This window comes from Peromyscus eremicus, chromosome 3, assembly GCF_949786415.1.
Source record: "Peromyscus eremicus chromosome 3, PerEre_H2_v1, whole genome shotgun sequence".
NCBI classification, from domain to species: Eukaryota; Metazoa; Chordata; class Mammalia; order Rodentia; family Cricetidae; genus Peromyscus; species Peromyscus eremicus.
The window spans coordinates 30,722,935-30,738,286 of NC_081418.1; the positions used below are offsets into that span (position 1 = coordinate 30,722,935).

The 15,352-nt window shown below is 36.0% G+C and overlaps 1 protein-coding gene across 1 annotated transcript in view; it reads left to right on the forward strand.

Moving 5' to 3' along the window:
* The window catches only part of Cftr (CF transmembrane conductance regulator), a 146,612-nt gene that overhangs the window by 87,717 nt on the left and 43,543 nt on the right, over window positions 1–15,352 (forward strand). Inside the window, exons 13-18 of the mRNA XM_059257413.1 lie at window positions 1,068–1,162; window positions 4,118–4,204; window positions 6,897–7,605; window positions 9,564–9,692; window positions 12,935–12,972; window positions 13,739–13,989. Of these exons, the coding sequence (XP_059113396.1) occupies window positions 1,068–1,162; window positions 4,118–4,204; window positions 6,897–7,605; window positions 9,564–9,692; window positions 12,935–12,972; window positions 13,739–13,989 (1,309 nt within the window). The remainder of the gene's footprint in view (window positions 1–1,067; window positions 1,163–4,117; window positions 4,205–6,896; window positions 7,606–9,563; window positions 9,693–12,934; window positions 12,973–13,738; window positions 13,990–15,352) is intronic.

The window sequence follows — 15,352 nt, forward strand, 5'->3', positions numbered from 1 at the left end:
TGTTTATGGAAAATAAAATGTTGATGGATTATTTTGACTTGCAAAAGCAAAGGAAGAGAAGTATGTAAGAAACTCTTAAGTACAGTGGGAAGATAAGGAGGCGGTAGAAAAGAATAGATGGGGCCGGGAGGAAAGAGGAAACTAAAGATCGGTACCTAACTCTTATCATCATTCACATCTCAGGTGAAACCTCTTATGAAAGGCTTCTAATATTTTCTGTCAGCTCTGTGGTTACTTCTATTAGCTAAACAGTTAACTTGCCAATTAATTATGTACTATCTTCTAATCTGCTGTAAAATGTTCTGTTTTATGTTTAGGTTAATTCTCCCTCCAGGATTATAGCTTACCTTCTTAATGAGGTTTACACTGTCTGGAGTCCTGGACCATGTCTTAGAAACTTCTTACTGTGCCTTCATGATTGTTGCCACAGAGGCACTCATTATGGGGGGACCAATGACACGTGAGGCAGGAAGGTGACAGAAGAGGTAGCATGAGTGGGTGAGGACACAGAAATAATAGATATGGATAAGGATGTTTGTGCTGTTGTTGGGAAGGTGAGTGAGAGAAATGTGGAAATAACTTGCCTTCTCCCTCCACAGCCACTGAATATGCCTATGTATTGCTTGGGTGTGAATAGTTTTAGCTTCTCTTATTAACACACTTATTCAGTGTTTTGAGATTTTTTTTTTTAAAGAATGATTTTAAATTGAAAGTGCATTTTAACATTTGAATAGGATTTGAGTTTTCATGATAGGCTTATGGGTAGTCTTCATACATAAATATTCCACAAATACACATACATTTTACTCCTTATATTTTCCAAATCGTATTTAATGATCATGAATAATATTTTTTAAAATGAAAAAAAAGTTGTATGTCTAGAATTTTGGCCATGTTATTTTAACCACCTGTGTGCATTGCATTTGAAATAGTTAAGATGCAGTGTTCAAACATTTGAATAGTTGAAGCAGGAATCTCCCATACAATTGCATCTGAAGGAAAATGTGCTTTTTATTTCAGATTGACTATATTAAATTTCCTTTCTGGTGTCATGCTTTTGATAATAGGACATCTCCAAGTTTGCAGAAAAAGACCATACAGTTCTCGGAGAAGGTGGAGTCACACTGAGTGGAGGTCAACGTGCAAGGATTTCTTTAGCAAGGTGAACATTTACCTTTTGCTCCAGTGAGCATTTGCTGTAAATGCCATGCATATATAATTATATATTTGCATTTCTCTACTGCTTCATGTTTTGTCTCTGGGATTGACAATTTCTTTTAAGAACTATAAAGAGCATAATATTCAGATTTGGTTAAGATGATGGCTTTTTTCAAAATACATACTCTTATTTTTATTTGTTCATACTTGTTTGTTATGTTGCATATATTGTTATGAACAGAAAACTATAGAGTTCTGAAAAGGACAGGAGGGGAGTTATGAATTTCTATTAATTCCATCATGCATCCCCTTCCTCCCCCTGTCCCCAGATTCCTCCACTCAATGCTTCTCAGTTTTGACAATATACATTTTCTATTTTTTAAATTTTAGAATATAATTTATGATTTTGTAACAAAAGTAATAAGGCAAATGATGCCACTAGGACTAAGATTTCTTGTTTGTTTTGAGACAAGGGGCAAGATCTCACTATGTGGAACTCATGATCTTCCTGTATTTGCTTCTGAGTACTAGGATTACAGGTATGTGCCATCACACCCAGCTGTGATATATACTGAGCACATGCCTTTATTCAGGATTCTGATTGTCCTCAGTGTCATGTGAATACTAGGAAAGTGCACTGAAAAATTAGAAGCTGTCAAAAAGAAGCACATATAGTTCTTGTCAGGAAGAAAACAGTTAAATGTAGCCCTGTTCAAAGACAATTGATGATATGGGATTTCAGATCCTCTCTAGTTTTATTCAAACAAAATTCTTTTTATTATGTTAACAAAGTTGTTAATGAGAAATTACATTGACCCAGTAGCATCTTGGCCTTTTTCCTTTCTTTTCCTTCCCAAACCTGGAAAAGTAAACACTGAGTACCCACAACTGATATCTTGATAACATTCATTCTCTCTCTCTCTCTCTCTCTCTCTCTCTCTCTCTCTCTCTCTCTCTCTCTCTCGCTCTCTCTCTCTCTCTCTCTCCCCCCCCCCCCCCTCTCTCTCTCTCTCTCTCTCTCTCTCTCTCTCGCGCGCGCGCGCGCGCGCGCGTGTGTGTGTGTGTGTGTGTGTGTGTGTGTGTGATCTCAAGCCCCATACAACCCCACAACCCTACAAGAAGAAATTGTTCTCTTCATTTTATGGAAGAAATCACAAGATAATTGAGGTAGTCAGACATTAACTTGCCAGAAGCCACAAGGAAATGGTACAGTCACTGTTTAATCCAGGTCATCTTGACTCCTTATATTCAGCTGTGCCCTGATCTTGATAATACACTGGGAAATCAGATCACCTGATATAGAGAATTCACAGGTGAGACGATGGCTTCATAATCGTTTGGAAGTTAATTCCCTTATCTGTGATCAAACGACCATATCTGAAGCATTACATTTGAGATTTAAGTTAAATATGGTATGTGACTTCAATATAGTATTTATTTTTACTAGTTCAAGATTTAGTCATATTTGCCATGTACAATGTATAGTACTACTGAGAACAGTTGTTTACTGTTACTCTCATCCAAATGTGCAATATGTCACCTTCTGTGTGATGGACACAAACACACAGACACACAGATACACACACACATACATATATTTTAATCTTGAGACACTGGTCGTACATGTGAAGGGGAGTGTTTAGCCTGTAGTGCTAATAATCCGCCAACACATTCTGAGTAAATTTTATAGAAAATCACTTTATCTTTGTTCCCACTTATTGTCTAAGGTTAAGGAGTCCAGGTCTGGTGATGGTATCTCATTGGTAGAGTCTTGAGACAGCATGGAAAATCACATGTAAAGTAAAATGGAGAGAGAGAAGGGGGGAGAGTGTTCTCTGGTATCCCTCTCTTCATAAAGCCACAATTATCCAATCGTGACACTCCACCTTGATGATCTTCCTAAATCCTAGGCACTTTCCAAAGGTCCCACTTCCAAGCACCACCGTTGGAGTAAGGGTTCTGTCTTCTTACAGAAACTTACAGTAGATTAAGAGCCTGGATTAGTTTCAGGGAGGACAAATTACATTTATACTGTATTACAGAGAAAAAAGTAAAAGCCAAATGTGGGTAAGGACTTGAGGATACATTTCCATGGAGTCCATTAGCTCCTCTATGTTGCCTTCAAGACAATTTACAACATAAAGGGCTTTTATGATTTTATTAGAATTTTTGCTGTTTCTATTTTGTTTCATTGCTTTTCTTAGTTAGGTGATATTAAGTACATTTTGAAAACAAAGTATCAACAATTATCTTTTAAAGCATAAACTTTGTAGCTGGGATAGAGGTAGCATTATTAATAATCATGCCTGAAAAAATTTAAAAGTTATAAAGAAATTACTTCATTTTTGTTAGTTTGGAAAATATATCTTTATGTTTTTACTATTGTAAGTCAAATAAAATTGCTTACAGTTTTTTTATTTTTAATTTAAAGTTAAAAAAAAAAAAGGCTGGGGAGATATCTCAGTGGTTAAGAGCACTGGCTGCTCTTCCAGAGAATCCCTATTCAATTCCCAGCATTGACATTACTGCTTCACAATTATCTGTAACTCAGTCCAGGGGACCTGACACTTTTTTTTTTGCCTGAGCACACAGTATACACACGTGGTACACACACATGCAGGCAAAACACTCAGACACATGAAAAATTTTAAAAAGAAAGTTAAATAACATATGTACTGTTTTCTATTCTCTGTGTGTAACACTCATGAAAGGGGTTCCAGGACAGACTATAAGGAGCAGACACAAAGTAAAGTATCTCATTATTCCTCACTTAATACAGTCTGCACTATTAATAGCATAGGGATGGAAGAAGTCACTAACAGTGCTACTTCCGCCCCATGTTGTGAAAAGTGCACTGTAGTGCAGGGATCTTATGACAATTCTGTAACGAATGTCGGGGGTTTAAAATATCAGTTCTAAATGAAATATAACCCTAACTTCATTTCTACTTTGTTTACAGAGCAGTATATAAAGATGCTGATTTGTACCTCTTGGATTCTCCTTTTGGATATCTAGATGTTTTAACTGAAGAACAAATATTTGAAAAGTATGTTCTTTGACTGAGTTATGTATTGAGTTATGTATAATGCTCTTGCTAAAATATAACAAAATGTCTGTATCATCACAGGCTGCATATTAGCTCTAGAACAGTGATTCTCAACCTGTGAATCATGACCCCTTTGGAGAGTAAGCAACCCTCTCACAGGGGTCGCATATCAGATATCCCACATATCAGATATTTACATTATGATTCAGAACAGTAGCAAAATTACAGTTATGAAGTAACAACGAAAATTTTATGGTTGGAGGTTACCACAACATGAACTGTATTAAAGGGTCACAGCATTAAGAAGGTTGAAATCCACTAGGCTAGAGCAATATGCTCACCATTTTTATGACTCAGAACAGAAGACTATAACACAGTACTTATTCAGTTCTGGCCTCCCCTTCATGGCCAAGGTTGAAGATTGCTTCTATTCAAAACCTTTTATGATGATCACTTGTAAAGCCAATTTCTTTGATTGCTGTCCTGTTATAGCAATTGATATTTAAATACTTTTTACATTATTGCTATCTTGAGACATGTCTTCCAGTATTTTAAGTAGTTATATTTTTAAAATTTCATTTATCTTTCTATATTAGTATTTTATTCTGTATTGTTGATAAAAATTAGTGAGTTGTCTAATGGCGAATGCCTATCTTGGTACATCTGCCTTAGTCTTTTCTTGGACCCAGCCCCACCTGGGTCACAGAGAACTTGGATATATACTTCTGTGAAGTTCTTAGTAAAGCCCAATGGGTATGAAGTCCCTAAGAGATACAGTTAATCATATGACTTGATTTCAAATTTTAAAAATAACTTCATGGACAACAAAGTAGTTTATTAGAATAGACATTACAGTGCTCTAGAAACAAAGGATTTTTTTAAGTGGTAGGCTATGGTTTGTGTGTGTTAAATGATTTCATTATTTATTGGTTTATTTCAAAGTTTACTTTAGAACATTGCCAATAGTTGAAATAGTCTAGATTCCTGCTTATTTTCTTGTATGATATATTAAATAATATATTTTAATTCTGGACTTCATTACATTTAACACATGAAGCCAACAGAAGCCCCCTGCCCTGAAGCTACTTTGATTTGGAGGTGGAATAATGTTGCACTATTTTGACATTTTCAGTTTATGTCTCAGTTAAATGGAATGTATTAACATGGTTTATTTAGTCACAATCCCAAGAACACGTCATCCCCGATCTCTGAATGAAATGCCAAGCCCCATCAACACATCTGCACTCCATACTTCCCAATCCCAGTTTTGCTCATCAGTTTCTGAACTAATTTATAGTGAAGAAGTACATACATGATAAGGCATCTTAATAGTTTGCTTCAATCTTTTCTTACTTAATTTTAATCTAATGAAAAAGACTATAGAAGGGACTAGTTATGTTTCTACTTCCCTTAAAGCTTACTGCATCATCTTCTTCAGTACAGTTTTGCATTAACATACCTGTTATCTTGAATCTCTAAAGTTGCTCTGTAGTGGCCATTGCATCAAGTTCTCTGAGTTTGTACAATCAGAATCCTCAATAACCATGACTATGTTAAGCATATAACTCAGCTTAAGACAAACATTTTCTAAGCCATTAATAAAAATACAAGAGCACAAACTCTTGAGTATTACAGAATGGTACGGGTTCTGTGTGATGCCTCAGCAGGAAGGTTGCTCCAGAACTTCATGTGAGCCATTCTCTTGGGTCGGGGCATCAGTTACCTTTGCCTAGATTGCTTGTTCAACTCTTCCAAGAGTCACTGTGCTGTTTTTCTTTGTTCAATTGTTTGTTTTGCTTTACATACAATAGAATTTAGCTTCACTGTGGGGAAAAAAACAGCTTTGATTTTAAGAGCTTGGATGGTCCTTTGGTTCTGGGACTTGGCTTAGTGTCAGCAATATGGGCTTGTACCACAGCCTTCCAACATATTTTTGCCTTTTAAAAGTCTGTTCTCAACAGGCCTCTCTAGTTTAACAGAGAGAGAGAAAATTCCATTAAATTAAATACTCCACCAATACTATATTTATGATGTTGTGACTGTAATAGCTAATGTCTTACTCTCATAAAATTACCTATTGTTTATATTTAAGGATGTAGTGATGGCTCTTATTTTTGAGAGTTAATAGATAAAAGAAACTGATTTTCCTTAGAGAATACACTTCAAGATTTACTTTTAAAGTATAAGAAAATTTTTTTGGAGGAAAGTTAAATTGATTACGTATTTATCAGTTGTTATGTTTTGTTTAAAAAATGAGTTAGTCAACATACAATGCAAGAGAAAATTTAAAAAATTAAAGACAGAAAATCTCTGATATTTTAGAATATATATGGAAATACAAACTTCCAGGAACATTAAAGATCATCTAACAATTCCTTTAGTTTCTAGAGAAATAAGTCAAGGCCTAAGAGATAATGATTTGGTTGAAATCATATAATTATTGATTATCAAAAATTGAATTTCATTCTATGTGTACTAGTATTCACCTTTACAGCATGATGTGATATTTCATGTTGCTATTCAAGAGGTACTTAATAGTTACTGTGGAGTGTATATCCATATAACCATATTAAGTAAAGTAACAAAATACCATGATAGAGATATTATGCAGTGAAACATTAATAAGATGCTAAAATTAAATATACACCACTATGTATGAAGTAAAATGTTATATATTTTTATATTCCCAAAGCTGTGTCTGTAAATTGATGGCCAACAAAACCAGGATTCTGGTTACTTCTAAGATGGAGCACTTAAAGAGAGCTGACAAAATACTAATTTTGCATGAGGGCAGCACCTATTTCTATGGGACATTTTCAGAATTACAGAGTCTGCGTCCAGACTTCAGTTCGAAACTCATGGGGTATGATACTTTTGACCAGTTTACTGAGGACAGAAGAAGTTCAATTCTAACTGAGACCTTACGCAGGTTCTCAGTAGATGATTCCTCTGTCGCCTGGACCAAAACCAAACAGTCATTTAAACAGACTGGAGAGTACGGAGAGAAAAGGAAGAGCTCTGTGCTAAATTCATTCAGCGCTATGAGGAAATTCTCCATTGCACAAAGGACTCCTTTAGGCACAGAAGGAGATTCTGAGGAGTCCCAAGAAAGGAGACTCTCCCTAGCCCCAGATTCTGAACAGGGAGAGGCAGTCCTGCCTCGCAGCAACGTTATCCCCTCTGGCCCCACACTTCCAGGAAGAAGGAGACAGTCTGTTTTGGACCTCATGACATACACACCTAGCCCGGGCTTCAGCAGCCTCCAGAGGACAAGGACTTCCATTCGAAAAATCTCCTTAGCTCCTCAGATAAGCTTAAATGAAGTAGATATATATTCAAGACGGCTGTCTGAAGACAGTGCCTTGAACATCACTGAAGAAGTTAATGAAGATGATTTAAAGGTATGTCCCTTCCATGTCTTAAGATGCCCTCATCCTAACTCCATAATTTCAATAAGTTTTGATACATATTACATGTTGCATAGAATTCCATTGCAGTCTCTGGGTTCAAGGGTACAAAGTATGTAAGCAACTTCAAAATATAAAATAACTATTTCTGATTGTAATTGAAATGTCACTTCCCCACAAAAGCTGTAAGCCAAACAAGGGCTTAGTACTGAGTCCCTTTACTAGGCCCATGATATGATATTCGTTATTATAAATTAATAATTGTCAGACTTAGTGTCTAGACATTAAGAACAGAATGGAGTAAACAAATGGTTGCATTTATGTAGACATCAAGAAGTGTTTCTAAACAGGCATGGCCTCGACAAGGATTACAAATACCCGGCTCCTTGACCAGAATGACTCACATTCATGCCTGAATTTAGTTAATGTGTACCTTCCAATCTTTCAGATTTCTTTTCTGTGTTACATTTTTGAAAGGGTTTCTTTTAAAGAAGATATGTGAAGCGCAACATATATCTGCCAGTATTCAGACTGAGTGTTAAGAAGCAAAATAACTTTTCTTAAAATAGAAAGCAGTGCAAACCAGGAGGGCTGTTGTTTACTAAACAATGCCTGTGGCTGAGATGGAGTAAAAAACAGTCCTAGTAGATGGACATGTTTAATAGTGCCAGTCTTTAATAGAAAGTTACCTTTTGGCCAATCACAAGTCATTTCATATCTCTGGGTCAGAGTTCAGTGTGTTGTGAAGTAAAGGGATAAGTAATTCCCCCAAATATACATTTATTTCTATATCCTTAAAATGGTTTGCTAAAATATAATTTATCTATATGATTTAATATCCATCTAAGTGAAACTCCAAATTGAAGTCTATAAATTTTGGTCAGTCTGCATTGTAACAAATGATTTATTTGACTAATTATGTTACTAGGTCATCAATTACTTCAACTTCCAGGCAACACACTTTATCCCCTTCACTGTGATAAAAGGTCATATCATTGCCCCTATTTGCAGAAAAAAAAAAAAAAGTTCTGAGAAATTCAGCACCAGATATCCATTCAAGCATCCTAGGATGTTACTTGTAGGCTTTGAATTCAAATAAAGGCCAATCCAATCCCACAATCTTTAATTTCTAATCAATGAACCTTACTCCAGGTTAACAGGACTCCTCCGTGAGTCTAACACCACTTATGAACTTCATGGATTTTTATGAGGAATAGTCCCATCTTTTTCCTTTAGAATATATAAGGAATCGTTTTTTCACATTTTAAAAATATAACTTCCAAAAGACAAAGGCTTCTAAAGGAATATATTTAAGATTAGAATTTTGTAATTTAAGTAATAACTAAAAAAAAACCATAAGCCGGGCGGTGGTGGCGCACGCCTTTAATCCCAGCACTCGGGAGGCAGAGCCAGGCGGATCTCTGTGAGTTCGAGGCCAGCCTGGGCTACCAAGTGAGTTCCAGGAGAGGCACAAAGCTACACGGAGAAACCTTGTCTCGAAAAACCAAAAAAAAAAAAAAAAAAGAAAAGAAAAAGAAAAAAACCCATAATGCCTAAGGAATATACAAACACAAGCCAGCTTTTTAAAATAAAAACTTAGTAGCTAGCAAGTTCCAAACTGCACTTGTCTATGGATCATTGAAACAAGTTAAGTCAAGGAGAGTTTGGGGACTTCAGTCTGATGGCCCCACTCATATGACAGAACACGTGGTGCTGTGAAGCATTCACATGCTAACATCGTTCTACAAGAGTCACTGCGTTTCTTACTTTTCAAAATTCCATTGCTCCAGCAGACATCCTGCTTGCTATGGCCATCACACATGGCATTTCTAATAATTTATGTTTGTTAAAAACCACTTAGCCACAAGTGTTCCTTTATTCCCTGAATTAAAAATAAAACCTCAGTGGTGGCATGGAATAGGTTTGTTTCAGAATCACACTTCTTTTCTCAGGAGTGTTTTTTTGATGATATGGTGAAGATACCCCCGGTGACGACATGGAACACATACCTCCGATATTTTACTCTCCATAAAAGATTGCTTGTAGTGCTGATTTGGTGCTTGGTTGTTTTTCTGGTTGAGGTAAGAATGTTTGGTTGTAAACTGTTACTGTGACTTTAAATCAAGGATTACAATGGTATGGGCACATACATATAAACACACACGTATCTGTGCAATGGTAATTGCCTGGATAGTTCATAGCTTCTGAAAGCCAACTGGAGCTGAAGTGTTGACCCAGTGGTTAAGGGCACTGGCTACTTATCCAGAGGACCGAGTTAGATTCCCAGCCCCCACATGGTGGTTCACAGTCATCTGTAACTTCAGTCCCAGGGAATCTGATGCTCTTCTCTGGCCTCTGTGTGCACCATATATGTGGTGCACAAACATATATGCAGGCAAAACACCTATACACATAAAAGTAAATTAATTTTTTTTAAAAAATTCACAATTAGAATTACTATTGATATTTTAGTATTTCAGACATAATAAAATATACTCTAATACAAATACTGTATATGAAGAATTGTCATAAATTTTATTGGGCATATTTAATATGTTCAACATATTTAAAGATTCATACATATTGTGAAAAGGTTACTTAACAAAGCTAATAACACAACTGTCATCTCAAAAAACATTTGTTTTTGTGATAAGAGCCACTAAAATCCACACAGCTAGCCTGAATCCCAAGTACAGTATAGTTTTATTACCAATAATTCTCATGTCATTCATTGTATCTTCCATATACTTAGTTTTTATCGGATCCGAAAGTTCAGACTATAAGGAGTACTAATTGAAATTGAATGTTGATTGAAATTAATCACTGAAAAGAATTCTAGATATTAGTCTAGTTACTAACTATGCAGGTGCTGACTCATAGTGGTGGTCATTCTTGTTCATCTGTGGCACCTTTGTCTCAGGAAGCTTCCATTGAGGGAGACTTGAATGCCTTTCACAATGACATCATTATTTCATTGTATGTTGACCTACTTACTACACAAGTATGCAATAGTATTACTTCTCTCTATTATTTTTCCTGTTGCTGTGATAAAGCACCCAATAAGTTAAGGAAAGGAGGGTTAATTTTGGCTTTGTGCTTGAGGGGATCTATTCCTGGAGGCTGGGAAGGCATAACAGCAGAGATAGTTGGGTGGTGAGTCATATTGTATGTGTACTCTGAAAGTAAATAATGACAGGAAGTAGAACCATCCTGAAGGCCTGTACCCAAAGATCTACACTCTCCATCAAAGCTCAAGAACCTAAAGATTCCACAGCCTTCCTAAATAGTACAGGAGTTTGAGACCAAGTATTCAAACACATGAACCCATTGGCCATTTTATATCCCAACCATCAACATTCACCTAAGAAGAAAACACATCTTGTCATTGGTCAAGAAATTAACTATTGAAGAGAAAGCAAAAGGCATGTAACTATCCATTATTCACTGAGCTGTCACTATTACTGAAAGAAAGAGAGAAAAAAGGAAAGAAGGAGGGAGGAAGGAAGGCAGAAAAAAACGGGAAGGGGAGGGGAGAGGAGAGAAGGGAAAGTAAGGGAAGAAGGGAAGGGAGAGGAGGGGAAGGGAAAAGTCATGATGGACAAACATTAGTGATTTTGCCCTCGGGAACAGGAAACAGTCTAATGACTTGATTTTTCTCCCAATATCTTATAGGCATTGGCCAGTTAAGTAGCTCTCAAAATGCTGAATAACAAGAAAAGCAATAATAGAAATATAGTAATTTTTAAATGATGTGTACAGTTGTACAGCTAAACAACATATTTGCTAATGTCTACAATTGTGTTTCTTTCAATCAAAATTTACATAGATTTTTCTTTAGACTAAACTTTTTTTTTTGTATCAATTTGTGTATTTCTTTTAACTGTTAAAGTGTTTCCTGGTACATTCCGTTATGGAACAGTTACCAATACAATGGTGTTCAGTTTTTATAAGCACTGATAAATCCTTATATTTAAAGATGAAAAATAATCACAGAAACATCAAGATGCATATCCTCCTCTATCAAAGTGGTTTACCTATTTTAAGCTTTAATAAAGACTATATTTCAAGCCGGGCAGTGGTGGTGCATGCCTTTAATCCCAGCACTTGGGAGGCAGAGGGAGGCAGATCTCTGAGTTCGAGGACAGCCTGGTTTACAGAATGAGTTTCAGGACAGGCTCTAAAAGCTACATAGAGAAACCCTGTCTTGAAAAAACAAAAACAAACAAACAAAAACAAAACAAAAACAAGGACTGTATTTCCATTTATATTTAGGATTTTGTAGCATTCATTCAATGTGTTTTCTTTTTTTTTAATATGAAATAAATTTAGCATCCTACCCAGTCTTTTCCTATTTCTTCACAGTTGCTAAACTAGAAAAAAATGAATATTTAATTTGCTAACATTTTTCAGTCATGTGTCATTTTGAAAAAGTGTATATTTTATACATTTTCTCTCAAAAGCAATGTCTTTTATAGTTCTTAATAACACTAAGCACAGAGACTAATATTTCTATTATGCTATGCTTTCTAGTGGCCCTTCTTGGCAGTGTATCATGCACTAGAAAGGGAAAATGTAAACAATGGATTAAGGGATGTTTCCTGTTTCCTTTACAATAACCAGAGGGTGTTTTGAGTGCACCATCTGAAGATCCTGTTCACTGTTTTGTCTTATGGTCTTTAAGCGTGCATCAGAGAGCTGCTGGTTTTTGTTTTTGTTTTTGTTGTTGTTGTTTGTTTGTTAATCAGGAGTCCCTGAGTGACTTTGCATCAGTAATAAAATAGAAAAAGAGTGTTCCCATAATACTACTTTTTTTGTGGATGTGTATTTTAGAACATGATTTGTCACATGAAATACGTGAAAAATCTGTGAATTAAATTATACTGCATTCCATGTGATATGGCATCATGTTTAGAAATGGAAAATGACTATTATTTATTTTGTTGCTGCTATATCTTAATCACCTAGGAGTGTCCCTCTTTCAAAAATCATATGAATTTTATAGCCTTGAAGCATTCTGGAGTGAAATGATAGTTACTCCATTGTTTCTTTAACCCTCAAATATTTTTCCTAAAGGCTTTCTACCAAGTCTTTGAAAATGTTTTTACTATAGTCAATAGAAACAGTTTGGATTGATTAATTTATGTGACAGCTAGGAAATAACTTTACATTAGGATCTAGGCCCATTCTGTAGAAAAGTCATTTGTTGTTCCATTCATAAGTATGTATTTCTGGGATTTGATCTTGGTCATATTGATATAGAAATGAGTGTGGGAAGCATAGATAAAGATGCTATAAAAATCAACTCTGGATTATTCCCTTCCAGGTGGCTGCGTCTTTGTTTGTGTTGTGGTTGCTTAAAAAGTGAGTATTCCATACATTATTGTGGATTTTGTTTTGTTCCCATTTGGAGATTATAAAATATTTCCATATCTACTATGTTTCATTGTACCCTCCACATTCCTCCAAATTGTGAGAGGAGAAAATCACGTTTTACTTGTTTCGTTTCTGAATAGAGTGGGTTCCAGGACAAAGATACTAAATTCTGCACTCAAGTCCCATATGTAAAATTATGTAATAATTGCATGTATCCTATACATGTCACCACATATGCTTTAAAATAGCTCCAGATTTAGATGGTGCCTGGTGCAGTGTAAGTTTTATGTAAGTAGTTGTTAATGAATCATTTAGCCAAATGATGACAAGGAAAGTATGTATGTGTATGTTCAGTAAAGATACAATTTTAAGAACCATTTCCTTAATCCAGTAGTAGCTGAATCCATGGATACTCAGAAGATCCATAAAATTTACTGTATTTGTTCAAGTTGAAAGCTGTTTGGTGCCTTCAGCTCTTTAATTATTTCTAAAAAAATACAAGTTGTTTTCATGCAATAAAATACATAAGAAACATTTTACATTTAATAATTTCTACTAGGTTTTTGCTCAAATAAGTATCAATTACATCTATTTCATTTATAAGAAAACTTAACACTGTCTTGCAAGACAAATTTTATAAAACTAAAGGAGTAGTCTCTTTTAAGCCAATAGTTCCTGCTTCTTTCTACTTACTTTTATTATGATTCTGTTGACAAGTTTGGTTGCAAAATAACACTTTTCTTTTGTTTTACAGCAACCCTACTCATGATGGAAAAAATGATACTAAAAGTTCAAATGACACCTACGTTGTGATTATCACCAGTACCAGCTTCTATTACATTTTTTACATTTACGTGGGAGTGGCTGACACTTTGCTTGCCTTGGGCTTGTTCCGAGGTTTGCCACTGGTGCACACACTAATCACAGCATCAAAAATTTTACACCAGAAAATGTTACATTCTATTCTTCATGCACCAATGTCAATTTTCAGCACGCTGAAAGCAGGTACTGTTGACTAGGTGTATAAATGGAACTGCCTGCTCAGTAGCTTTCTACCAGCAGCATGGGCTTGAACACAGACATCTGCCCTGTAGTCAGCTGCCCTGTCCCATATTTCTCAGGTATAGCAAGCAAGCAGACCTGTGGTTCCCAGTGTTTGTCAGCCTAGCAGGGTAACTCATTTTGTCATAATGTGATTCTGATGCAATAGTCTCAGTAGCCGCAGCCTCTTTTGGATAACTTGGCATTTTTCTTTTCACATATTGGTCTAGCTTTTCCCCATACATCATATTGTCATCTATAATATTGTTCACAGGAGGAAGAAATTTGAAGTTGTCATGGAAAAATATAAAATTCTACTATGAAAAGTATCTTGATGAGGGGAAAATAACTGTTTCCAAGACTCTTCAAGAGTGGTCATAAGAATATACTAAAGGTTTTGGGGGGCAGGGGAAGATTTTAAATATATTTTGAGACAACTCTAGCACATGGTACTTGGTATCATGCATTTGACACCATTGTAGTTACAGTCACAGGAAGTAAGAGAATTGGGAAAAAGAACCCAATGTTTGATTCAATCTGTGGTAATAAGGGTCTTTGAAATGTGTTGCGTGGATTTGTCTATGGATCAGCTCACATTTAAAGACTGTGAGATGATGAGTCTCCTAGGTGCTCTGATGGCAGTAGTTGGAGATCCTTCCCCGTGGTACTAAGCCAGGGAAAGCCAGGCACATAGCATGAATAAGATTTCATTCTTGCCCCAGAGGTGCCCACAAGCAAGGAGAGATGTCAGGCATAGAAATTACATTAAGTGTAGAATAAGTTGCAGAATTGAGAATTTTTAGCATGTTTCTTAAAACCCTCAAAATAAATGCACATCAGTTTTTCAAGGTGACAAAAGTTAAGTCTTGGTGTACTAGAAAGATAATTATCTTGTTCCTGAAGCCTTTCTATGTCTCACCAAAGGTCTGCCTCATTCGCATATTCTTCTGGCCATCCTCTTTTGTTCTAAGACTTTCAGAACTAAGGGAATGGCCAATTCACCCAATCTTGTGAGTTTGCTGTTATAGAATCTGAGACCCCAAGTGGGTAGGGTTTCCCCAGTTTCTGGCATCCTGAAACATGGACCATGAAGCAGAGTGGGAAGGACACAAACATCTGAGGTTGGGTTTGGCCACATAGGGATGGTTATTATGGCTGTTAACAGCCTGTGTGAAATAAATGTCAGCTTCTTTTTGCCATTTCTCTGTGGGGTGTGGCTCCCAAAGGAAGCGCATTTTTCCCTGCCCCTCTCCTAACATCCCCTACAGTGCATTCTCAGCCTTCTCTGTTTCACGTGTTACTGATTAGCACACACTCTTCTTTTCTC